This window comes from Silurus meridionalis, chromosome 8 (assembly GCF_014805685.1).
Source record: "Silurus meridionalis isolate SWU-2019-XX chromosome 8, ASM1480568v1, whole genome shotgun sequence".
NCBI lineage: Eukaryota > Metazoa > Chordata > Actinopteri > Siluriformes > Siluridae > Silurus > Silurus meridionalis.
Genome location: NC_060891.1, coordinates 12,875,474 through 12,900,946, shown reverse-complemented (window position 1 = coordinate 12,900,946; position 25,473 = coordinate 12,875,474). Strand labels below are relative to the sequence as shown.

Genomic DNA, 25,473 nt, shown 5'->3' with positions numbered 1-25,473 from the left:
AGAGGGTTGGACAAAAATTGGGTAGGGGTACCCTCTCAGCACCCTAAAGCTCAAATGGCTACACTTAGTGGTTCGGTCTCACACACATGCACACACACATACACACCTTAACCCAGGCCCCGACTGATCTAATAAGAAGCAGTCTGCCAGTCTCCATGAGCAAAGTAAAAGGAGCAAATCACAACCCTGAAAACTCATAAAAGCAATGAATTCACTTGCAAGCTTATCAACCAAAAGTGACTCTGCATCTACAACAGCAATGACCCACCCACCCACAACCTGAGAAAAATCACTGCACACTCATTATTACACACTTTATTATGAAGAAAATAGCAGCATATCAACATGTTCAGTATTTAATGTTTCTATTCATAGCTAGAAGTAGTAGTTCGTAAACTCATTAAATAAAAACTGCCTAAAATTCTCCTCAGTGTTTTTACCTAGCGGAAAAAAAAAAAAAGAATTTGAACGTTGACCAGATGCAGCTAGGAGTTGTTGGTAGAGAAACACCCGCATCTCACTTGACATTAATATTTAGTGTGCAAACAAAAGTTGCTTTTTGCTGCTTCATTGACTTTCAGTGAAGATCACAATAAGATCAGATATGAGAATCCCACACAACACCACCTCATGCAGAAATTATTTATTTATTTAATTGATTGATTCATTGTGTATATTGGTCTGTAGCATTTGTCCAGCTTCAATCTCTCAATTTTGATAGAAATAAGCAGAGCTCACCCTTCTTCACGGTACACCAAAGCCATGGTCTGGAAACAGCTCCTGTACTTGATCTCCCCTGGGACTGGCTGGGGACCCTGGATACGGCTTTTAGCCACGTCAAAGGGGATGTTCACGCAGGATGAGATGGTTCCTGACAGCAGTCCTATAGCAAACTTTCTCATAAACTCCAGATGAGGATCCTTTTCGGAGAGAAATGATAAAGAAGATACTGGGAAGAATCTAAATTTAATGCATAAGAGCAAGATCTTTCATGACCCAGAGCACAAAAGATCAGCTGCATTTCAGTATGTAGTTCAGTTCTGAACATTTGTGGCAGGGAATTCTGGAGCTATTGCGGGTTTGTTAACATATTGTTTTGGAAAGAGGAACATGATTCTAATGTTTGTGTAGAAAAAGGAGATTTTAAAGCTGAATTTCAAAAACATAAACCAGGCATATAAAACACAAAACAGCTGCCCACTAAAGTATGCAGTGGTTGTCCTTCGATATTTTTGACTTTGACTTAATCATCTTCTTTGAAAATACAGACCAGCAAATGTGGAGTCAATGAAGAGTGGAAAAAATGCCACTGAGGGGCATCCCGTGTGGCGGTAGAAACTAAATAGTAAGAGTGGAAAAGGAGACAAAAAGAATAACAAAGGAAGAAGAAAGGGGGCTGGGTTGTGAATATTATTGCAATGCTGGCATGAAAGCTCAGATCAATTTATGGTAGCAGGGGGCAGATTAGTGTTTCTTAAGAACACTGTGGCAGTCCTATTGGCTAAGGCAGATCACGTGATACAGGGTGAGCTTTGGCGATAGGATTTATAAACAGGGATCATGCAGGCAGACTGGGCAGGCATATGGGGACAATTTGAGTAATTGGGCTGTGACTCGGCACCAGAGTATACAGTACCAAAAGAAGGCCAGACCCATGTAGCTCTGACAGTTAATTGGCCAGGATATTTTTTACAAATGACAGCAGCCTTGCTGTGTCCGGCCTTTTCTCAAAGCAGCTGACACCCTGAGTGACGAACTGTATCAACAGTCTGCAGCAACACTGGGGGGGTGGGCATTAACTGGACCCTACAATCACACAGCCAACATACCATTCAGACCTTCTATCATTCCTCATTTCTCTCACAGAGGACCGTGGCTTTTGTGGGATGCCCCCTACAAACAAATTCAGTATTAATATGTAATTGGATCAGGAGGCTTTCACAGCAGCATTACTGTACAAATAGTTTTTAGTACACATAGTCAGATGGCCATGCTCACTTGTGGCCAGAAGCCACCAGAGGAGATGAATCACTTATTAATCTCGATCTGGCTACATGAATCTTAATGTCTATAGAATGACTCAAGCTGAAACCTCAAAGCCCTCAAAATTCAGCTTTCTTGAACAATTTTGTCAGTCTGCTTGGCTGGAGGAGGAGTAAATAATAGTTTCAAGCCCCAACAGACAGGCAGCTTTTTAGACAATGAAACTGCATGACTCATTCCAAATCTACAGGATATGAAATGCTCTGCAGGTCTTACACTGTAATTCTCCAATACTGAAACAATACTGCTGCCTGCTTCCAATTAGTTAATTGAAGTTAATCTAATGCTCCAGTATATACATGTGGAGCACATGGCTCCACTTCAATTTAACAAAATTAACTTTTGTTTGGGATTAGAACCCTGCCGGGTGTGTAATGTGAACCTTTAAGGATGTGACAGAGAACAAACATAGAAAGGATTAGTACAGTTGATCTTAACAGCTCCTTTCCTCCACCTCTTTATCGTTATGTCTCTTTCCTTTTTCTTGCACACCAATCCATCTTATTAATTAGCTTTCTAATTTAATACTAAAGTGTGAAAAACAGTTTGCACCGTTATTACAGTTCTTGCTCTACAGATGTCATGAAAAGCAAGAGCTCATCTTTGTGATGTGAGAATTACCATCACCACCTTTAAGGTTGTACTGTTTTTTTTTTGTTTTGTTTTTTACCTGGCTGGCAGGAAGGGCATTTTTAACATTGAAGTAGAAGCCAAAATAGATCATGTTGAAAACACCATGGCGCCCCAGTGTGGAGGTCAGGCCCTTGTTTAGCCCACGCAGACCAAAGCCATCCGAATTAATAATCATTCGAGCCTGGGTGAATGTGGATGGCTGCTGGATGGGAAAATAGGCACAAGAACTGAATAAGCTTACCATTCAAAGTATATTATGACATTAGATAAACTCAAAACACTATTATCACTATTGTCTCTTACCACTTTGAAGGAATCTCTGTTGGCCTGAAGGTTTACTTTCACTACTTCAAATGGATTAACCACCAGAGCTTCCGTTAAACCTGAGCCAAGACCGGCTACGGAGAGAGCCTTATGTAGACAGGAAAAGATGCAATAAGCCAAAAGAGCTATGGACTAGACAGCATTTGCGTCATATGGAAATAGACATATTTTGGATGATCAATATTATGATCAATTTGAAACAATATTTTGGATGATCAGTCAATGCTTTATGTATGAATGTCAGACCAACACTGTAATTTATTGTAAACAATAAAACAGTGATATGAAGCTTGCTACGAATGTGTTTGTTCAGATGCAAGGCTTAACTTTAACCTAGTAGCTGAAAGAAACTGCTTCCATCATTCATTCACACAGGGAAGAATGGGGACCCAGACAGAAGACAAAGATGAATGAATTGCCTCAGACAAATTGACTGGAACAAAGATTAATTTGTCCAGATGCAGAAATAAAAGCTTAACCTGAATGGACTAAATGACTCAGAAAAGAATTTCATTTTCATATTCTTCACAAAGATCCTAAAGGACCTTTCTTCTTAAAATGAATTGATGTAGCATGTATAGATATTTTTAATTGGCATACAGATCTTATGCATTGTAGCAAAGGAAAGTGTTGAAATGTATACTAAAGTTAACTTCTCCATAGATATAAATGGATGTGTGTGTGTGTGTGTGTGTGTGTGTGTGTGTCTGTGTGTCTGTGTGTGTGTGTGTCAAAGATGACAGAAGGAGCTGCAGGTAATAGAGTGCTGTCACAGTAATGGATCATCTATCACACACTTCACTTGACTAGCATCCACCTCTTCCTTTCTGTCAGCAGTCTTAGCAATGCTGGAGGCAATACTGGGTTTGTAATCATTTATTACTCTAAGTAGTGGACTTACTGAGGAAATATATTAACTGGTAATTATACATTTTCTATAACTGTAAGTGTTTCTCTCCAGGCCTTTAACACACCCCAAATAGATTTCTAAAGTAGGAAAGGAAAAAACACTATGCACTGTATGGTCACTGGCATGTGTGTGCACGTGTGTGTTTATGCACATAGTATATGCATATGGAATGACTTACCAGGCCCTGAGATAAGGTAGTGTAACTTAGCAGGTTCTTGTATTGCTCAAAGGTGAAAAACTGTAGTGTAGACAGGACAAATTAGATATCAGCATCAGGAAGTAGACTGAGACCGGCACACACGCACGCACGCACACACACACACACACACACACACACACACACACACACACACACACACACACACATATATATATATATATAAAAACACACACAAATGCAAACATGTACACAGACACACAGAGAAAGAGAGATGCAAGTCATGCCACCACCCTGAGCAAACACAGCTAACACACAGACCATGAAGATCATAACAGCAACATGCTCTCACGTGCCCACATAGCATACATAATGAGACAGGCAAATTATGAGCAGTGGTCATTGTACAATTCGAAAATTAAGAATATATCAAAGAAGAACTAATAAGACAAAGACAAATTGCCTTTTTTTTAAAAACAAAATCAATAAAGTAAAATATAATACAAAAACTGAATGTGTATGTCCATCTAGACTTCTTCCTGGTTAAGGTATTAAACTCTTATAACAAGGAACAATATTTGTCTAAATAGGACCAGGAAAGGAAGAATAAATAGAAGCACTTTACAAATGTAATTTTCATACACATTAGTCTCTAGGGTTTACACAGAATCATGGAAAATCACCCAGTGAGCACCAGGTCTGCTGGCAGAAATGCACTGTTTATTACAGAGGTCAGAAGAAAATCGACAGGGTAAACTAACAGGTAGGCTAGGTAACAAAAAAAACTAAACAAAACCAAAAAACATCAATGGTGACATATGAAACCTTAAGGTGGATTGGCTACAACAGGAGAAGACCACTAAAGTTCTACTCCTTTTAGCCAATGACAGGTATTCCAAGCTTCAGGAGGAACAAATGAAAATTAAAGGGAAAAAAACAAATTTTCCCACAAAATCGGTAATCATGTGCTTTCTGTAGTCAATTCTCTAAAGACTGATGACTGTTGCATAAAAACCTCAGTAGATCAACAGCTTCCAAAATATTTAAATTAGCCCATCTGATACCAACAAAAATGCCATAGTAAAAGTCATTGATATCCCATTTTTCCTCCATTCTAATGTTTGATATCAGCATGAACTAAACAGTTAACATTAACAACACTATCCTGCTGGTACATGATTGTTTAAATAAACACGGGTACAGTTTCTTTTAAAATGGCCAGTCAATGTAAAAAATGATCTACTTTATATTATTAGTAATATGGTTTTATAAGTCAAATGTAACCTTTTGCTCAGTCTCCACCAGCAGCTGTGATGCCAAAGAAAGGCTGGATGGCATGTTGGTCAAATATTAAAAGTCGGTAGCAAATATGCAAAGTGTAAAGATAAACAGAGCAAGAAAGCTTTATTTGATCCTGCATCCTTCAGGTGAAATTCTATTTACTGCTGCAAGGAGAACACACCCAAGACTGTTTGTGTGTTTGTTGTGTACATCATTAGTCTACTTTGTCAGACAGCCGTTACCTTAACTGCCCGCTTTGGTGTCTCGGCTAGAATTGGAGGCAGGATTCCCTTGTAAAAACCATACACTCTGTAAACAGATAACAATTCGTTAACACATACACAGGTAGGATGAATGCACTACAAACAGTATTAGTTTTAGTTTAATTGAATTCAGGGAAGCAAAAGAAATGTGGACTGTGGAACTATCCAAACATTTCACAAAAAGTGCTTAAAGATCTGCGAACACCTGTTAACCATTCGATCCTAATGCATGTTTACATAATTCACGAGTCATCAAAATGGTAGGACTTCCACGGAAATGTGCACTGCTGACCAGATGTTCTTAGAATGAATGGAGGACTCGAGTGTTTCTGTTCGATGAATCTAGTTCGACTCAAACATGGCAAAGCGAAAATCATATTACACTAGAGCTTGCCACAACAAACACCATGGATTTTCAGTACACAATACTTAGTTTAACGAATAAAAGTGAGAAATAGATTAGCACTTGTTCCACCTGTTGCTAACAGTAGCATGGCAGCCAGTTTCATTGCACCACTTCTATGGAAAACCACCCCTATCATCACTGACACATAGCGCTGATCTTGACAGAGCTTCAACTGTTCTTGTCTCTCTCTCTTTTTCGAAGAAATTGTTTCCTGCCTAAAAACAGGTTCAACTGGTCTATAGCCTTAAACAAACAAAAACTGCTCTGGAAAGTGGAAATAGTGGACACAAAATGCATGGTGAAATAGTGGCAGCCTGATCAGGATTTCAGCTCAGTTTTACTTACAAACATACTTAACTGAAATAACAACAGACTTTATGAACAGAATGACATTTGATAGTTACATTAATTATGAAGGCTAATACAAACCTGCCTTACCTGAATTCTCTGTACAACAAAGTTATTCAGAGTTGAGTTGTAGAAAAACTATATAAAACCTATTTAACAAATGTAGACCAACTTTAAAAAAAAAAAAAACATTCACTGGTGCGATTACACAGCTTTGAGTGTATTTGGTATTTTACTTGCAGTTTTTTATCAATATTCACAATACATTTTTTCTTTACTGTACTCGTAAACAGACGACAACTGGATTGTACTAAACAACAGAGCAAATGGAGCAATGTGCTTCATTAATCTAAATGTTCTTACTCTCACCCATCTCAACCAGACTCCTAGGCAGTCCCTTTTTGACAGCACATATATACATTTCTGCAGTTGAAACCTGACTCTGTTTTCTTAATCTTAATGTCAGGACAAGCCTGAGCACGGGAAACTTCTCTCTTACTGTCTGCAACACCACCACTATGGGCACAGAGAAATGTTACTTGAGTTTAGTAAGATTCCTGGATATAACGTAAGCGAGGACATGTACTGTAAAATTGCCAGTCAAAAGTTTTTAAACACCTGGATTTATTTCATGTTTTATGTAATCACTCATTATTAAATATTGCCACAGACTGAACAAAACCATACAAAATAGCAATGAATTAAGAAAGTCGAAATCTTTGTGGAGTTTATTAACAACTCGCTGTTAGATCCTAATGAAATTCTGAATAAGTGGTTTATTAAAGACATACACACTTGGAATGTTAATAGATAAAAGACTCAAGGTGCTAATATTAACTCTGAAACATAAGTCAGTGGAGTGCTATAAGTGGCTAAAAAAAGTGTGGGTGAGTTGAATAGAGTAGAAACATTGAACTTTTCCTAGTCCTGGATCTAGAAGGTTCTTGGACTTGGAATAATAATACATTCCTCAATTCATTTTGGTTTAATTTGACTTTTATAAAATGCTAAAATCCAGGTTGTTTAAAAGACTTTTGACTGTTTATATCACCAGAAATAATATGCTCACTTGAAAGTAACAACATTTTCACACTAATAAATACTGTACAGTATATATAGTATAAACAGACCGTATGTCCTCTGGGTTTAAACAAACAAAGGCCATTTTCTGTGTAAAACAATTTGGGACAATGACAACCCAATATCAGAACTAACTGGATTCTAACCAGGAGAAGGTTAGAAAAAACAACAACCTTACAGTATGTTCAAGTACATCAGAAATGAATTGCCAAATGTTCTTGGAGTCAGGTAGGTTGCGCTAAGTGTAAAAATGAAAGAAAATGGTAGTGAGCAGGAAGAGTTTATGAGTAGCAGAACATTCAAGTGTTGATACTGAACACACATTTGTGGACAGACAGGACAGTGTAGCGTGACTTCAGAGTGTGAAACCCACCACACAACTGTATTGTGAAAACACGATCCAGTAGTGGTCAACAGAGATGCTTTCTGCCGATTGCTTCTGAGTACAAATATTGTTGTTTCTACAAACAATGATGGGTTGATTACCTCAAGTTTTACCACAACCCATCTCAAAAACCCACTACTTCCAAGCAAATCGCCCGTTCCCCTGAGACGTGCTGGATGTTTTTTTCTGCCAGTTTATAAGCAACAGAAAGGCTGCTGCACTGATAGACGGGAACTTTTGTGAGTGTGAGAGTGTACAGTCAAAAAGGAAGCCCCTTCTCCGATGCATGCAAACTCGCTTCCCGGGAGTGGTTAGTCTGAGAAATCATCAGGTGGTGAGATAAAGCTCAGATTTGTAACACACATACTCAAGACCCCATTTGACTGAGCCTGGTTTGAATGCTGATTTGACTCTAAATGTAAAGCACACGCAAGGTCTCCACTAGGCCTTCGTAAACAAATCCATTCCTATTTAGGATCTGTGTGGGTCCAGCTGCCTGTGTTTGTATAGGTGTGATTTGTCTTTGATTTCCATAAACCCATTTTGTCCCATTCAACACAGAGCCACATAACTCATCATAACAAAAAGGGAGGAAGGAAACAACGCATTAACCAAATTGGATAATGAGACATATGTTTGATTCCAGTCTAGGTTTAAACACTGACTTTAAATAACTAATAGACATTTCTTTTTGGTATCTCTCAAGTATGCACGCTGCAGCCCAGGTGCCTTGTACTTGACCAACAGCCTGTATGCTTCATCTGCAAATATTACTGTTTACTAAAGGAAGCTCTAACCTTGTCCCTGGCCAAAAACAACACACAATCATCAATCAAAAAACAGCAAGTAGAGTCGCAGAAACATCTAATACTATACCTGCCAAAAAACAGTAGAAAATAGACGCAAATTATGATTGAATACGTTGCAGCAAGTAAGAACTTGTACCTTTATCATCCGCTGCACATTGTTCAAAAAACTAGTTACTACAGGATAAGAAAATAAAAAACGTTAACAAATTAACTTAGGTACAAGGTAGCAATGGTTTCTCAAAAAATTACTGTAGTGGATATTTCCATTGCTCGACTTTAACTTCAACTGCACTCACCACTAGCAACATGACTGGTGTCAAGCAGTACATCTGATAGGAGCTCTCATTTGTTCCGGGCCATCAAAATTATAGAAAATGTAACTATTTGCTTACAATGTTCAATTAAAAACTTTTGTAAAATAAACCTTAATAAAGAACTGTTTACAATGTTTTTATTCATGCATCTGCTTGAATCTCCAATAACATAGAATACTAGCTAATTGCTTAAAATTGCACAATAGCATAAAATGGTATTATTTGGTATAAAAATGCAGCTAATGCATGTCGCTAATAATCAGCAGAAATATTTTTTTCTTTTTACATATTAAATACTTTCAGTTTTCATCCTTTTTTTTTATTAGACAAATCTAAAAAAAAAAAAACTTTTATACTGATTTTGTTACTCAAAATAAAAGCACCTCCTTATTTAGATGTTGAAAATGCTCAAGCAAAAAAAAAAAAAAAAAGAACTGATCAAGATCAAGCTCCTCCTACATAATCTCACACACTTACAAATTCAGAAAGACTAAATCACAAACTATGGCCAGATTATTAGACTACAACAGTGCCTTGGGCTCTGACAGCTAGCTTGACATCTTAATGCATTCATGAACAATTCGGCTGTCAATCACCGCATACAGCATACCATGTGAAATAATTGTACACAGTTTACTAATGTTAAGTACATAATACATTTTTACATTAGTACTGTTCACACTTGAAGTGTTGCACATGCCAAAACATGAAATCACGTGGTCTTTAAAGCTGTGATCTCATTCTCAATTAAATAATCTTGCTTTTAGATAATTGCCATGTTGGAACGAGTTTTAATATTTTGTATATTGTGGGGGGAAAAAAAACATCTCCACCTTTTGTTTAGTTTTGATATGTGGATACGACAATGCTTTCTCCTGTGCTGTAATTTCACAACACAAATATACCGAGGGTGATAATTTGAGTGTAAGAAAGAAGCGTTGCTGTCGGCAGGGGAGGCGTGAGACGATTGCACCGCTGACAGCTCCACAGAGAGCGAGAATGGCATGTAGTATATTTGTGAGCTGGTGAAGGATCTCTCAGCAGTCTCTCGCTGTGAGCTTCTGCTCTTTCACTTTCACCTGTGTCCTGCCACACATGCCTTGCAATAGATTAGTTGTATAAAACTGTCAACACTAAAAAATGGACAGAAATAGACACAAAAAAGAGCAAACAATATTTTCCAAATCTCAGCTTTATAAAACAGGACTTGGTAAGGTTGTTTGTTCATTTGCTTAAGAATGTGAGAACTACACACCATTTAGGTACTACTAGTTAGTACAACCAGACAGACCACTGTCAGTGTCACAACCCCCAATTCTATATTCTATAGCATGTCTATTCCAGTTTCTTCACACTTTCACAAATTGGAACATGAGTATGAGAAAAACTAATTATAAGGACATTAACCTTGATGATGATCAAGCAGAAGAGGAAGAAGAAGAAGAAGAAGAAGAAAAAGAGGAAAAGTAGAAACGATCAAATCTTACAAAAAAAAACCAATTGGATTGAGTCAGCAAACATAAAGAAATGACTCAATGTTATTTTTCCACTAACTTAAACTTGAAGTCTATAAAGCTTATAAAAATAGCTCATTTACTCTAAGTAAGCATTTTGTTTTAGTTAGGGTTGCAAAGGGGCTAAAAAACATTTGGAAAACTTCCATGGGAACTTCATCTGGGGTATTTGGGAAAAAGTTGGAAATTTACCAGGAATTTATGGAAATCAATTAGAAATTGGAAGAAATGTATATAAACTGTATCATGTACATAAATAAATATAAACATTTTGTTTGGTCATAAGCTGACATGCATGCAAATTTTAGATAATTTTTAATATATATTTCTCAATATTACTGTTTTGTTCTATATTTTTGATCAAATAAATGCAGGCATGATGAGCATAAGAGACTCCTTTCAAAAAAATTGTAAGTGTGCAAACTTTTGGGCACAAATAGAAAATATGAATGAATAACAACATTATTTTCCCATGAAGGTATAGTACACACATATTGCAATACTAGGTAGGATATGAAAAAAAAAGTTTATGAAATTCTCAAACATTGCAACAGGTGAATATATTCGATATGGTTTCTTTTTCATCATTGAAGCACACAAACACACACACACATGCAAAAGAATGCAAACATGGTATATTTCTACATTTCTATGGTATGGAACAACATGGTAAAAAACATGGGCTGCCAATAATGCACAATGTACATATGGTCACAGCTGAAAGCAGAAAACTTACCCCTCTTTGTAAAATATGGTTCTGAAAGAGTCCCCCAAACCTTTATAGCTGTTCGGATCACTCACTCCTCGCTGAATTTGGAACCTAAGAGGGAACATGCTGACATTATTACTGGTGATATTTTCTATGTTTTTCTTTCAACATCACCACATTTATTACTAATTATAAAAAAAAAAAACAATTTATCAGTAATCATGCAGGCTATTTGAAATTGTGTCAAAATCTATTGGTGTCTATTTGAAACTTTAGGCATGATTTGTTAATGTTTTATTACCCAGTATAACTAATACACATATTTCTTCAGTAAACTCGGTTATCCACTCAGGTAGAGTGTGGCTATCAAGTGTAGCAATGATTATTACAGAACTACCAGTACATCAAAAATTTATGAATCCACCAGGAACTTGGCATTTATTAAATAAGTTCTATTGAATAAGTTCTCATGTCACTTACTGATCGATAAAAAAAGGAAAAATCTAAAAACATCCCTAAATGGCCCTTTAAACCTCAAGGAATTAAACATTTAATTAAAATCTATTTTCCAAATAGCCCCATCTTCCCCACAAATCTAACATTTACTGCAAGTAACATTTTGGTTTTAACTCTGCAGTTACATGAATATTTATAAGGTAATAATTTAGAGACCTTTTTGTACCTACAAACTGGCTAATAAACTACTAATAAACAAAATGTAGCTCTGTGTAAATGTTAACCTTGCCTACTAGTTTAACATTTACTACTTACTACTTTATTTACTAGTTTTTATTGCATTATCCAATTTCATGAAAGATGAAAGAAGACCTGCTAGTTGGAACTATTCAGTGATTCCTTTTTTTTTTTTCTCAGAGAATAAAATCCATCAGTCACAGTAACTTTGCACTGATTTGTAGTCAAATCCCTGCCACAGCATAAAAAGAGCCTCTGCATTAGGTGGAGCACTGAGTGGGTTTACTGTCCTCTTTGACTTGACAATAATCAATCAAAATAATTATGATAATCTGACTATTAATAAAGGGTAGATAAAACTTGACAAAAATTATACATAGAATTATACATAGAATATATAGAATATATAATAATTCACTACTATTTCAGTGCCACTGCTGTACAGAGAATGAGACCACACTGAGCAAAGGCATTTAATGCAAAAATAAATATAAGCCAGATTCAATCCTCATTATGTAAAAGAAGTTAAAAAATGAGAAAAGCAGTCAAGGGTGGGGTTGGTATGGAGAGAAGCAAAGATTCCCCTCATATGGTTTTGACTGCCAAGTCAAGAGGTCAGCAGTTAGTAGTTCAGTTGGGTGCCTGATGGGGCCATAAAGTGTGTTCCTTCTATCGAAGGAATGGGTTTACTGAGGTGACTAGGCTTTCATAAAGCCAACCGATGAACATCTTAAAGGGGTCTCCCAGCGTACAATTTTGTAGATTCCCTAATAGCTTGTAAGGTATAGCTAAAAACTGTTATAAAAAAAACACCATAAATGATGGACAACATCATATTAAAAGAGGGCTGTCTAAAAGGAATGTCTGAAAGACAGACAATCTGTGGGATTGGGGCAATACTGGCAACAGAGAATGTGTAAAAGATGAGTGCAAAAACCTGTAAGATTTAAATCAGTCTTAACAAAAGGGTCAAGGATAGCTGGAATACAATTTTTCTGTGTTTTGTTTACTCAGACACTCCAAACCAGATTAGCCAATTACGAGAGAGAAAGAGAAAGAAAGATAAAGAGAGAGAGATAAAGAGAAATAAAAAAAGAGAGATGGCAGGGCTATGGTCCACTCCAGCCCCCGACCTCACACCTGACCCTGAGGTCACCTCATTTCCTTCTGTCCCTTACCTACCCTCTCATAAAGATCTTGGACCAAGCAGCTTGGCCTGTGAGAGATAATGGTGTAGATCAGGACTTCATGTCAGCAGAGTATGTACTGGGCCTCTTGCCACACTGCCACTTTGCACTGTCCATGCAGGAAATACCAGCACACAAGTCAGGAATTTTTCCTCTGGTCAGCACAGATTATTATATGGGTCCCCTATATGACAACGCATCGGGACTATCAATAACTCATTTGTTACAATTGTAGTGTATGATGTTATAGTCAATAAAGATGATTAAAAAGAAAATGCTTCATTAGCATAACAAAAAACTTAATCTTTGTCTGAGCCAAGAAAGAGGAGATGTACTCAGAAAAGTTGATGCCTGCAAGTTCACTGACAATAAAGCACCTAACTTACTGTGGATTATTATACTATACAGCAGCATAATGAACAGCCAGGTGAGGGTGAAGATAAGGGCAGGTTGTTGTTTCTTTGAGCAATATGAGTGCTATGGGGTAAATATCCCTGGAGTCTTTTGCTTGACCTCAAAGTCCTTGTAAAAAAGTGCATATTCAAGGCCCTACAAAAGAGAATAAATAACAGCTAGGGAATGAGAGAACCCCTTCTTTGTATTTTTTTACAGACAAGTATGCAGTGTTTTAGGGCCAGGCAGGGTGCTAGGGCCTTGTCCCCTCTGAGACCCTTGTGGTAATGGGCATACTTTGAGTCCAACAGGGGGGGCTGTGCTAAGCTAGAGGACAACTGATGGGCTCAGGACCAATAACGATGGTGCTAAAAAGAGCCCTTTGGGAAAGGTAGAAGGTTACTGGGTTGATCAAAAGGCTTGAGTTTGATGGTTTGCCTTTAAAGGGGTAGGCTGAACTTTTAAAAAGGTCTTTTAAATTTGCCTTCTTAAACCTTGGGGTATTCCCCCATTTAAATAATTACAAAACAAAAATACATTAACTTAATTCAGTCAGCGAATGAAAAATTTGGAAGGCCACTCAAGAACATTGAAATCATTGATTATATAACTGAATGAATGAGTTGGTGTACAGATAGATAAAAGAATAACAATAAACCCAAGCGCTTTCTCCTCACATTGAATATGAAGTACATGAGGAAATCCAGAAGGTAGCATTAAAAGGAAATCAATTTTTTACAACCAAACAGTTAGTTTTAATGAGCAGGACCATAAAAATGGCAAAACTATGTGGTACCTGAGGTTAAAGCACTAAATGGCAAATGGATGCATACGTTCAAATCCTGAATAGAAAACACCAACATAAGGTTTGCCTGGTCAAGCTATTCACATGTACTTTGTAGAACTGACTGCAAGCAATTTGACTGGAGAGAACAACCTTTTCAGTTTATTTAGCTAAAAAAAAACCAATCTATTTGATATAAAAGTTAATTCTAAATGATAAATAATACATATTTTTGTTAACTAAGCCAATGGAAGGAAGGGTGCAAAAATATAGAAGGTAGGACATTAGGGAGGTGATAAAGCTGTTGCTCTTGTGACATGGTAGGCTCCTGGGGTTTGGTTAAAGGAGCTTGGGTTTCAGTGGCACAACAGGCCTACTGGACCCACTGTGAACAAAGTAATAAGGGTAACCAAACAAGAGAAAAAAGTTTCAGTGTTAGGATGCTCTTTTAGACAGAACTTCAATCTAAAACTTAAACTGTACGTGATCCCTTTGTGATATGCCATTTTGTGTACCCTGTTTTTAGCTCTTGCCAATAGATTGTTGACATAACAGAATCTGCAATTAATTAAATACTTTGTCACAAATATAAGAGAACTCTATTTATCCAATACATAATTCAATAAATAAAAACAAAATGTAATGACCACCAAAAAAAAAGAAAGGAAACAATTACAGCTGGGCAGATCTAGGAATAGCCCAGGCTCCATACAACCTGGTTACAGCTTCATTGATGTAAGGAAATAGTGAGGAATAGTGAAGAATGCTTACTCAGCAGGCAACCTGTGAGTATTGCATGGATGATCAAGACAGCACAGCACTCACAGCACTCACAAGGCTGCTTCTTCCAACTGAAATCTGAGACTGTACATTACTGCTCTGTGTTTATGCTCCTCGGCCAGCCTGACATGAGCGTGGCTCACAAAACACCACGTTTAGTTGTCTACAGATGCTGCAAGGCGACCGTCAGGCGAGGGAGACAAATGAGTTTTCATCGGTCACTTTACTACTTCTCTAAAACGGTTCATTTCGGCACACCAGGACGCTTTTGCTTTATTTCTGTGTAGGTACAATAATGTATTTGGGTATTTGTGAAACCCCTTTAGCAATCCTGTTTAATACCATGTTCTAATATAAGATGGCATATACATAAACAGGATTAAACTGTCTGGAAAGGTATACAAAGAGATTTGACCTTCCCTTGTAGCTTTTGAATACATGCAGTATAAATCATTAGTATTGTGTTGTGTCACAACCTGAAAATTAAGTAGATGTATACATTTAATTGGGATTGTATGTAAGTATGTAAGTATGTAAGTTGTGGCTATTTACATATTTATCCACGCTTGCTGTGAAACTTTAGTTAGTTTAATTAGTTATAGTGCAACTAGATCATAAGAAATCAATTCAAGTTTTTTTCTATTGTGCTTTTCATAATGGACACACACTCAAAGCAGCTTTACAGAATTAAAGAATTTAAGTGAATTATGTGATGCAATTAGTCTCCAAGGCCTTATGTGATCTCATTATAAATATACTTATTTCTGAAAAAAATCTGTATCACGAAGACATCAAAACAAGTACAGGCCAATGTTCTGTACAGCTAGGAGGGCATCAGTCGGAGAGGCAACCAAGAGGCCAAGTGTAAAAAGCCACTTGAGAGCAACTTGAGATCTCTGGATGAGAGGACAAAGGAGGAATAGAAAGCTTAGTCCGTTTACTTATCGTTTAAATTCCATAGGCATTTGAAAAAATTGTGATTGAGAAGGTAAAGTAAAAATCCACTAGTGTAATGTACATTTTAAGTATATTTTAATTATAACCTTTGGTAGTGATGTTATTCCTGGTCACACTAAAGTAAAGAAAAACATTATAACCCACACCAATAATAATATATATATATATATATATATATATATATATATAAAAATTCAAATACTATATTATACTTCCGTTCATTTTGGCATCGATTTTCCACATACATACACACACACACACACACACACACACACACACACACACACACACACACACACACACACACACATATATATATCCAGTCACAGACAGACAGACAGACAGAGAAAGATGTTCAAGAAGACCAAAGGCCATGGTAAGGAAGGATTAGAGGATCAGGGCAGCTCAGCTAAACTCCATGCTGCTTTACTAGGCCAGATCAGCTTCCAAACCCAAGAGCTTTGAGCCCTGCTGTTTAAGAGCTGGTTGAGGGATGCTATCAGGAGTGCACTAAGGTTCAGGCAGCAGTTGGGGGTGGAAACAGGGAGACTCCACTCTTGCCTTCATCCATTCCTCAAAAGGAATCTGTCTGTTACTGCCCTTGTCAAATGACCCCCTTATACCACTGGAACATCCCTTTTAAACATGCTCTGATCAGAGAGTAGCAAAAAAGAGTCACAGTGAGGGCAGCAAGGGATAATCATAGGTTTTTGCCAGCTCATGCTATTTGAGTTTGGATGTGTTTTGGACTTGTACATGTTCTGTACTGTAAACTCAACAAAATTATCATGAATTGTCATAAATGTTTTATTTACTACTTTAAATGAATAATACAATAATAAAAGAGTTTTTTAAACATTTAATGTAATTTATTAGTACAAACTCTGTATTGAAATGTTACTCCAAACTTTCGAGCCAGTCACGGCTTCTCGCGAACTATCAGATTTTTTCAGATTTTATTTCACTGTATATACATACATTAGGGATGAAACAGTACACAAATTGTATGGTTGAGAAAAAACTTTGGTTTTATTCACAGGTAGGTTAAATTTCGGTACGGTTAGGGGGACGAAATGCAAAAAAAAAAATTTCTTTTTTTTTGTTAACGCAGATTAATATTATTAACATTTGTGGACATCAACAGTTTACATTTTTAAAACAACTAAATAAAATGCCTGCTTGGTTAAATAATGTATAAAATAATATTTTATAATATTATTACATATAATATAATCTAAAATAAAATAAAATACATTAAGTTAATGCAATACACTTTTTATATAGTTTCAATTGAATAATCAACTAAACTGGCACAAATTAAAAAGATTAAATATAATTAATTAAATAGAAAAATGTATTTAAAAAGTTTACATTTCATGAGTGTGTTTTACATTTAATATTTAATTTTCAAAAGATATGATCTACTTAAACTACCTGTTCTACTTATTTCAGCATACTTTAACAAATGTCTTAATTTTTTTCTTCACTCCCGCAATTTGTGGAATTATCAGGATCTTTTCTTCTTTGAAGATAAATTCTTGAAGCTGGGCAAAAAGTCTTGGTCAGCTAGCTAGCTATGGCTTCTTTAGCGTTTTAATGCATGCCCAAAACAAATCTTATTTCTTGTATGAAAGGAGTAGCTACAGTGACACTGCGCTAACTCTAGTTTTTTTTTATACTCTTGGCATTGTTGTGTAGTTTAATAATAATAATTATTCTTCAATCATATCACATGCTACCCTTCTAGATATTCACACCAAGTCAACAGTGCCTCCATTGCACAGTAGAAAAACCCTTACTGAGACTTTGAAAAGACATACCGTAATTTCCGGACTATAAAGCGCACCACCCACTGAATTTTACAAATATTTTTATTTTTAACATAAATAAGCCGCACCTTGCGTATAAGCCGCAGGTCTACACTGAAACTAATAAACTTTACACAGGCTTTACCGAAAGACAGTGTCTGTTACACGGTGTAACGGGTGAAATATGTTGTGGCTCTTTTAAGAGCAGAGCGGCATTTTGGGAACAGCACGTCACTGCATTCTGCCGGTATTACTGTGTGTGTGTGTGTGCGTCTGAGGATTATGTGCTTATTATTTTCTGATGCTCATTTCTAAGTTTCTTTGACTAACCCGTAACGCTGTTGCCAAGAAAAATAAAAAGCATGAGTTTTGGAAACCTGTCTGTGCTTATATGATTTGTGTTGCAACTGGAGTTAGTGAGCTCTCCCTTCACCCTGACTCAACACGTTATAACGGCTTGTATCTAAACAGTAGCCTACCAAGAAAGTCATTGTTCACTGTCTTCCTCCTTCCTTTCACAAGTATTGTATTTCTCTCGGGATTTTATCTTTTGGCATCGTCGTGCGTTTAAAAATCAACACCGGTGAAAGTTTTTCTCCCGAAGCTGTGCAGCTCAGAACACAGGTGAGGTGCGTTTTTTCGTTTCCGTTTGGAAATTTCATTGGTCTAATGTTATGGGGTTCAGTTTTTTGGCTTGAAGTTTGTGAAACCGGGAAAAACCCAGGAAAAATCCAAAATTTGCCGCTCCGTTGTTTAAGCAGCGGGGTTCAAAGCATGGGAAAAAAGTAGCGGCTTATAGTCCAAAAAATACGGTACTTTAGGCAGAGATACACACTAAATTTCATGTTGCCCTGAATGTTGATGGATCTTACTGCCACTTGTGAACCAGCATGTTGTGACATTTATATCAGATATATTTTTTTTAAAGGAGATCTTTTTTTTTCTGGATGTTTCTGGAACCATGCACAACAGCACCACCATAAGTTAATAAAAAAATTACAAATTTTAGAAAACGATGCTTGGGCAATAAGGACCCCGACCCCGAGCAAATTTCTTTAAGCTCACTTTGTTGCATCCATAATGTCATTGGTGTAGGGAACACAAAGTAGATTATTTACTTCATCCCCCTTTTCTCCCAAAATGCTAATGGCGAAAACACAAAAATTTGATAGACAGCACACATCTTCTAATAAAAAAAGCACAATTAACTTTGTAGAAATGACAAAACAAAAATTTTATTATTCTTTAGTCTGAACAAAACAGATAAACTTTTCTGTTTACGGTGTTTGCTATTCTGAGGAAACGTGGCATGAAACAAGTACAGCTTTAAGATCAGAAAAATAAAAATAAAATACAAATAGCTGCCTATTACTACTAAACTCTTGTGTGCCAGACTCAATACTATTACGCAATCAATGAAATCTTAAGTTGTAGTGCATTATTCGAATCTAAGTTTTGTTGTCGAGATGCTGGTCATCAGAGGACACTAGGCCACTTGCATGTATACACATAGAGTATGGTGTTAGAGAAAGGCCAAAGGGTAGGGCTTAGAATTTGAATGTCGGTCTTTGAAAGGCAAACCATGAAAATCATCTAAGGTTGGGTGTGATAGGGACAGGAAAATAAGCATCGGTTTGGGTATACCAACATGAACCAGTCCAGTAGCTGAACTGCTTCAACAACATAGCTCAACATTAGCGTACAGGTTTAACCCCCTGCACTGCACTGCCATGATTCTTAAGAACAAAGCGGTATTGTTCTTAATTATAAATTCGACTTTAAATGCTGTTCAGATGGTCTGTTTATCTATCCAGTGCTTTTTTAAAGACAGGCTCAAAAAAATTACCTTAGCAGATTTTGTAGGATTTGTTGCACATTAACCAGGCTATCAAGTCTTGCCACATAGTCAAGTCTTACACCTGGCTTAAGTATCTTCTACTAGGAGAGAGGTGTCAGTCAGCACCAGTAATTCTGTAGACTGGAGGAATGCTATCTGTAAGACTGCTAACATATTTCTTGTAAATGCTATGCATGTATTTTTATTGTAATTATTTAATAGAATTTGATATATATATATCTCATGTATCTCAACAACAGTTTTAGACTCTATAGTTAAGACCTTGCAGAGAACTAAGAGGACATTGGGATCCCTTTACCCACATCGAAGCCATTGTTTAAAGCTACCAGTATTTTGACCAATACTTTTCACTGTCTCTTCATCCTTCTGCCGCCACCACCAAAACCCAAAACAGGCATAACAGGATGGCCAACAGATTAACTTAATAGATGAGCTTTTACATCATACTGAAAGCAAGACAAAGCTATGCCTTAATAATAAGATGATAATACGTTTGAAAATCACTTGAACTACCTAGAGAATGGAGGAAACAATGACACAAGCTAGTAAGGGTCATCGTATGCCTGGCAAAACAAGGGGGCATTAATACACGGAGGTGTTTGAGCTAATGGGAGGGTCTAAGGGTGTGTTTAAGGTGGAGTCAATTTCTGTAACCAGATCTCTACATAAAGAACAAACTGGACTTCTTCCTGTTCTCTAATGAGAGCGGCAGTGAAGCCGGCAGGCTGATCAGAGTCAGATGGGGTGCCCCAAGCAAACTGCCCCCCGCCGAAAATGCCGCCCGACACCCTCTGTTACCTCCAAGTGAGCTGAGACCAGCCCATGAACCATGTAACTAGGTGGTTTCCAGGTTAATGAAAAGCTTTAACTTCATGCCCACTGTCTTCCTAGAAGGCTAACTATATACAAACACCTCCTAACCAAAATGCATTTCACCCTCAGTTGCCAATAATGCACCTTCAAAAAAAATGCTTTCTCAAACTGTAGGAAATTACATTTACTATATCGATAGCATGCGGAGAATGTGACTCCTCTTTTACACACTGATTCTGATGTTTTACTATGCATATCACCGAGCAGATCTAGGTGGATGTGTGGCAACCCCACCCTTTCCTCTCCCTGACTCCAGTGCCCTCATTTGCACAGGGTAAATATGTATACTAGAAAATGCATTTTGTCAGGTTCCACTCCAAAAAACCCTTTGATTCCACCAAAGCAGTTTTTTAAATAGAAAAAAAAGTTCACTCCAGTTGGCATCCAATTTGGAGCAGTGAACATTAAAGCAGCAGCCAGGTACTAATAAAGAGACATTCCTGCAACTAGCGTCAGAAAGGAGGTGTGTTGGGTAGAACTCTTTCAATGGCTCCAAGTCCTGCGCTAATAGATTTCAGCTCTACTCACCCTCCCAATTAGCCTGCTAGCATGCTTTAAGAAAAGAGTTGTTAGGGAGAAAAAAATGCCAAAAGGAAAAAAAACAAATAACAGATGACTACTGAAAAGGTATGTCATCTACTTCTCGCACTGAACTGTCACGGCCCCACAAAAAAGAAGAATGCATTTTTATATTCTAAAGTACAAATTACAGTGAGAGAGTTTAGACTCTAAAATCACACATACATAGAAATAAACGCAGCTCTCACTCTGTCTTTCATTCATAACTCTAATAAAAAAAAGCAGACTTCAGTTCAGCTTTTTCCCACTGTTAAGAAGGAGCATTACAAAGAAAATAAAGGGTGCACTTTTAACCTCCTGACCCTGCATGAAGAGAGAGTGGCCTAACCGTGGCAAAACTTCCAATAGACCTTAAATCACCCTACAGGATTCTGGAGTATCATATATCAATTTGTATGAACGTATGTACTTATGTTTAATTTGTTTCCCTCTTTTTCTCCTGGCATCTTGAGCAAAGCTTTTCTCAATCCAAAATACGCAGGATTATATACTGCAAAAAAGACAGTCACAAAGAGTAAATGTATGTGCATATATGCATGTGTAGAATACATATGAATACATTTGTGTGTGTGCGGGCATGTTAGAATGTTAGCAGGAGAGCCAGGGTCTTGGCAGGGCACACACAGGCCATAAAGGTTTAGGAGTGGCCCACGACCTGTTTACTGCTTACGGAGTAGTTTTGGTGTGAGGGCCCAGATCAATCTCCACATCGGCTTACAATCTAGTTCATATAACAGGGAAGGAAATAAATTCAAGAGCTTCAATATTTGCCATGCACCAAACAAGGTTATTTTTTTATGTTTCTTTTGGTTTTACAGCCCTGTTTCTAGAACATGGGATAGAGTTCAAAGGAATAACGAGGTAAAAATAAAAGTGATTTGCACACATTAATGAGTATTAAACATTTTCAGCATGGGTAAATGATGCATTTCATTTTCCACAAAATGATTTAGCCACTTGGCTCTCTTGCCCATATGCAGGCCTGTCCAATCCTTATTTGGAAAACACAGAGGAAAAAGACATGTATTAAAGGCATTAAAAAATATAGGCCTGTTCAGCTTCTGCATTCCAACAAAGGATTAATAAGTGTTAGTTAATTCTAGGAAAATCATTCTGCATTTTCTGGTACCTGGTTTTCACGACATCCAGCGGGTGCATCAGACATATCTCCACCAGACCTAAAGAGAAAATGAACAACTCATTTAAACTCTTTATTAGCCAGGTATGAAAATAGTTGTTCTTTAAATTTTAGCATTACTTTTAAATATATAGATTGATACATTTTATCTTCACATTATATCAAACAGCTACATGTCTAAAGCATTCAGATCCTAGAGGAACCTCAGTAGAAGGTTTGAACCATGAAAAATAAATGTTCTGATGTGGAAAACTTTAATCTGCAAATGTTTAACCACATAAAAATTAGGAGAAACCAAGATCTATACATTTATAAATACAGCAAGTCAGATTCCTGTAAACCATATGTCTATGTGTTCTGTATGCGTGTGTTCGGCTGCCATGATTATACATAAGGGATTCCCTCAAAATGCCTCTGTACTAGATCCTTAACCACACATTTGACAGGAACCATTTGGCCACACCACTGCCTTCATCACTTCGATTGTGTTTTTGTCCTGTTACCACTGTGCTTCACTGGGCAAAAATCAGTCCCATACAATGCTGTAGCACAGGGTCTGGAATAGTTGCTTGCTTGGTTCTCAAGTTATGATCATGTATTTTATCTACAGTCCGGCTCTCTTGAATTATAGTAATGGAATCTTAGTCAGTTTGCTCCTCTAATTAGCAATTTATTCAAATACAGCGTTGTACTTGAAAATTTTCATCCAATTAGAGCAGCAGTTTATAATCAATGTATACAGCCATTAATAGAAATAAACATGCATTAAGAGGTACAGGTGAAGGTATTTTTTTTCCCAGTTTTATATACAGTAAAACTAGTATTTTTCATCAGTTTTAAACTTGAGCACTGAATACAAAACCTATTTAATAAACCTTCACAATAAATAATTCAAAGGCTTCTTCTATAATGCTTTTTAGGGGAAACATTAGAACAAGGGTTTCCTTTTGCTGTAATACCAATAATCAAATCTATTTCATTTTAGCACCTATTATGCAATGTTAGTAGTGTTCTTTAGTGCAGCATAGCAATGCTTTAGCAGTGCGGGATCACCACAATACCCAGCATACTTTACACTAACACATACAAACATTTGGCATTTTTCGTGTGTTGCGTACTCACTGGTGTTACAACATGTATGACCTAGAAGACTATTGCAAACTTAATAAATGCCAGCATAGTGCCTCATCGCCTGTGGGATAAATACAAACAGGAAAAATCGTTATATTTTTCAACATGAGTCTTCACAAAAGAAAATATATTTAATAGCCTATTAATTATTAGGCTATCCAAAAGAAAATATTACAAAGAAAACTGTAATTCCTGCCATTGTCCACACAAACTGAATGCAGGTGGCACTGGCTTCAAGGGAAGTGAAGCTGAGGTAAGATAAGCTAACCTCTTGAGTTTTGCTCTTAGGCATAAGAAGACGATCGCAATACAAATGTTAATTAACGCGCTATGGGTAATATTGTCAAGACCTGCTTACTACTGAATGCTTTAGAAGCCTCGTCTGAAGCCTGGTGAAATTTTAATTTGACATCTTATTGCATCTCTGATTACTTTTGCAATGCTGAGTCAAATATCTCCAGTGTAACGCTGAGCTTCAGAAAGATATTCAGCCTCCTAGAACTTATATTCTTTTAAAAACAGACAACACTTTTAAGGATAGAGAGATAGATGGCAAAGATGGAGGTTTAGGGGATAATGCTGTAGTGTAAAAAAATATATATCTTAAATTAAAAGACTCTTAATAATCATATATTGTAATATCTTGTACTATGTTTTCTAATCAGAAATGATATTGTAAATATTGTTATAAACACTGCTGAGGTACAGATGTAAAATAACAAAAATTGTCACTGTGTAGTTTATTGTACTACTGTTCAGCAGTGTATAAATGAGCATGTTGAGAAGCAGTAATCTATGAATGAACTATGCCACATCAGCATTCCAGAGTTCCAGGATGATAGCGGTGACAGGACACAGGCTGGGCAGTTTAACATGGTAAATAATGCTGATTTCACACTGTGAAATCAGCTACTCTTGGCTACTCTTGGCTCTGTGTTTACAGCAGCTACCAGACAGATCAGGTTCCACTGAATGAAAACGCAACAATGGTTGAAACCCTATCTGGGTCGACTTCTTGCTATGTAAATAGGCAAGGGCCAGTTTCAATGCCTGTTTTGCACTAAACACTTCATGACTGTGAAGAATTGTAAGGTTTTTTTTTCTTTTGCTTAAAAGATGCTCACAGCTTGGTTAACTCGCAGCACCATAATCAAAGGTATGACTATTTAAACAGTGGAGGAAGATAAGTGAGATCCCTAGAGTTAAGAGGTTAAGAGTCTCAAAGAGATTATGGAACACAGGGACTCTTTTTCAGTTTAAGTTCTAAACTGGGATTCTCACTGTCACAATGGTATTGACTTTAATGGCTTCTCTCACAGATTTCACCATGTGTACACAGCTGTTCAGCAATACGGCCCTCATTCTAATTTGCTCTATTAAATATATTGTCTATAAACAAGACACTGTCTCCTTAGGGGTTTTCCAGGAAGGTAATTATCAGGAGAAATACCAGAGTGAAATAACAGCTCACTGTTGATTCCTAATCATGGATATTTCCAGCGAATATTAGCACTTTGTCATATGTATTATGCAGAAGTGTCAAAAGCGGTTTAAACATAAACCCTAAATAAGTAGCACAAAAACATGATAACGTTCGGAAAAGAAGTAAAGCAGATAATTCGTGTCCTTTTTATAAATAAAAAAACGTTTGCAGTGGTGCATTTTATATCCCAGTGGACTGCAACATAATAAGGATTATCATTTTATTAATCATGGTCTAACAGGGGGATAATTATGGTGGTCCATTAATAATTATGGTCCATTAAAATCTCTCATTCATACAGATTACATGCAAAGAGAAATAAAGCCTTGGGAAAAACATCAGTATTTTTGTGGAAGATTATGGCCCTCATTAAATCAATAAAAGAATTTGACAAACAGGCAAAAGAATATATAGAAAATATGCCATTAGCGCAATTGGTCTATGCAACACATCACTAAGCAAACACGTACTGGCACTGATAAAAAAAAAACACTTAAAAGGTAACAGAGGCTCATGGACCCAGGAGCTGTTTCCGTTGTCGCTAATGCCATGCCCATGAACACATACTATAAATATACAGCCTAGTTTAATATAACCTATACTTTAATATATATCCCAATTTGGACAGTGCGT

The 25,473-nt window shown here is 36.9% G+C and overlaps 1 protein-coding gene across 3 annotated transcripts in view; it reads right to left on the bottom strand.

Moving 5' to 3' along the window:
* The window catches only part of slc25a21 (solute carrier family 25 member 21), a 74,582-nt gene that overhangs the window by 2,142 nt on the left and 46,967 nt on the right, over positions 1-25,473 (bottom strand). The window contains exons 2-9 of one of the 3 annotated variants that reach the window (XM_046855136.1): positions 23,349-23,418; positions 22,218-22,266; positions 11,204-11,287; positions 5,591-5,657; positions 4,089-4,148; positions 2,980-3,087; positions 2,714-2,878; positions 739-920 (exon numbers count right to left, since the gene is read on the bottom strand). In XM_046855136.1, coding sequence (XP_046711092.1) covers positions 739-920; positions 2,714-2,878; positions 2,980-3,087; positions 4,089-4,148; positions 5,591-5,657; positions 11,204-11,287; positions 22,218-22,246 — 695 coding nt within the window. In that variant the 5' untranslated portion in view covers positions 22,247-22,266; positions 23,349-23,418. The remainder of the gene's footprint in view (positions 1-738; positions 921-2,713; positions 2,879-2,979; positions 3,088-4,088; positions 4,149-5,590; positions 5,658-11,203; positions 11,288-22,217; positions 22,267-23,348; positions 23,419-25,473) is intronic. The other 2 variants (XM_046855134.1, XM_046855133.1) reach the window with 2 other exon arrangements.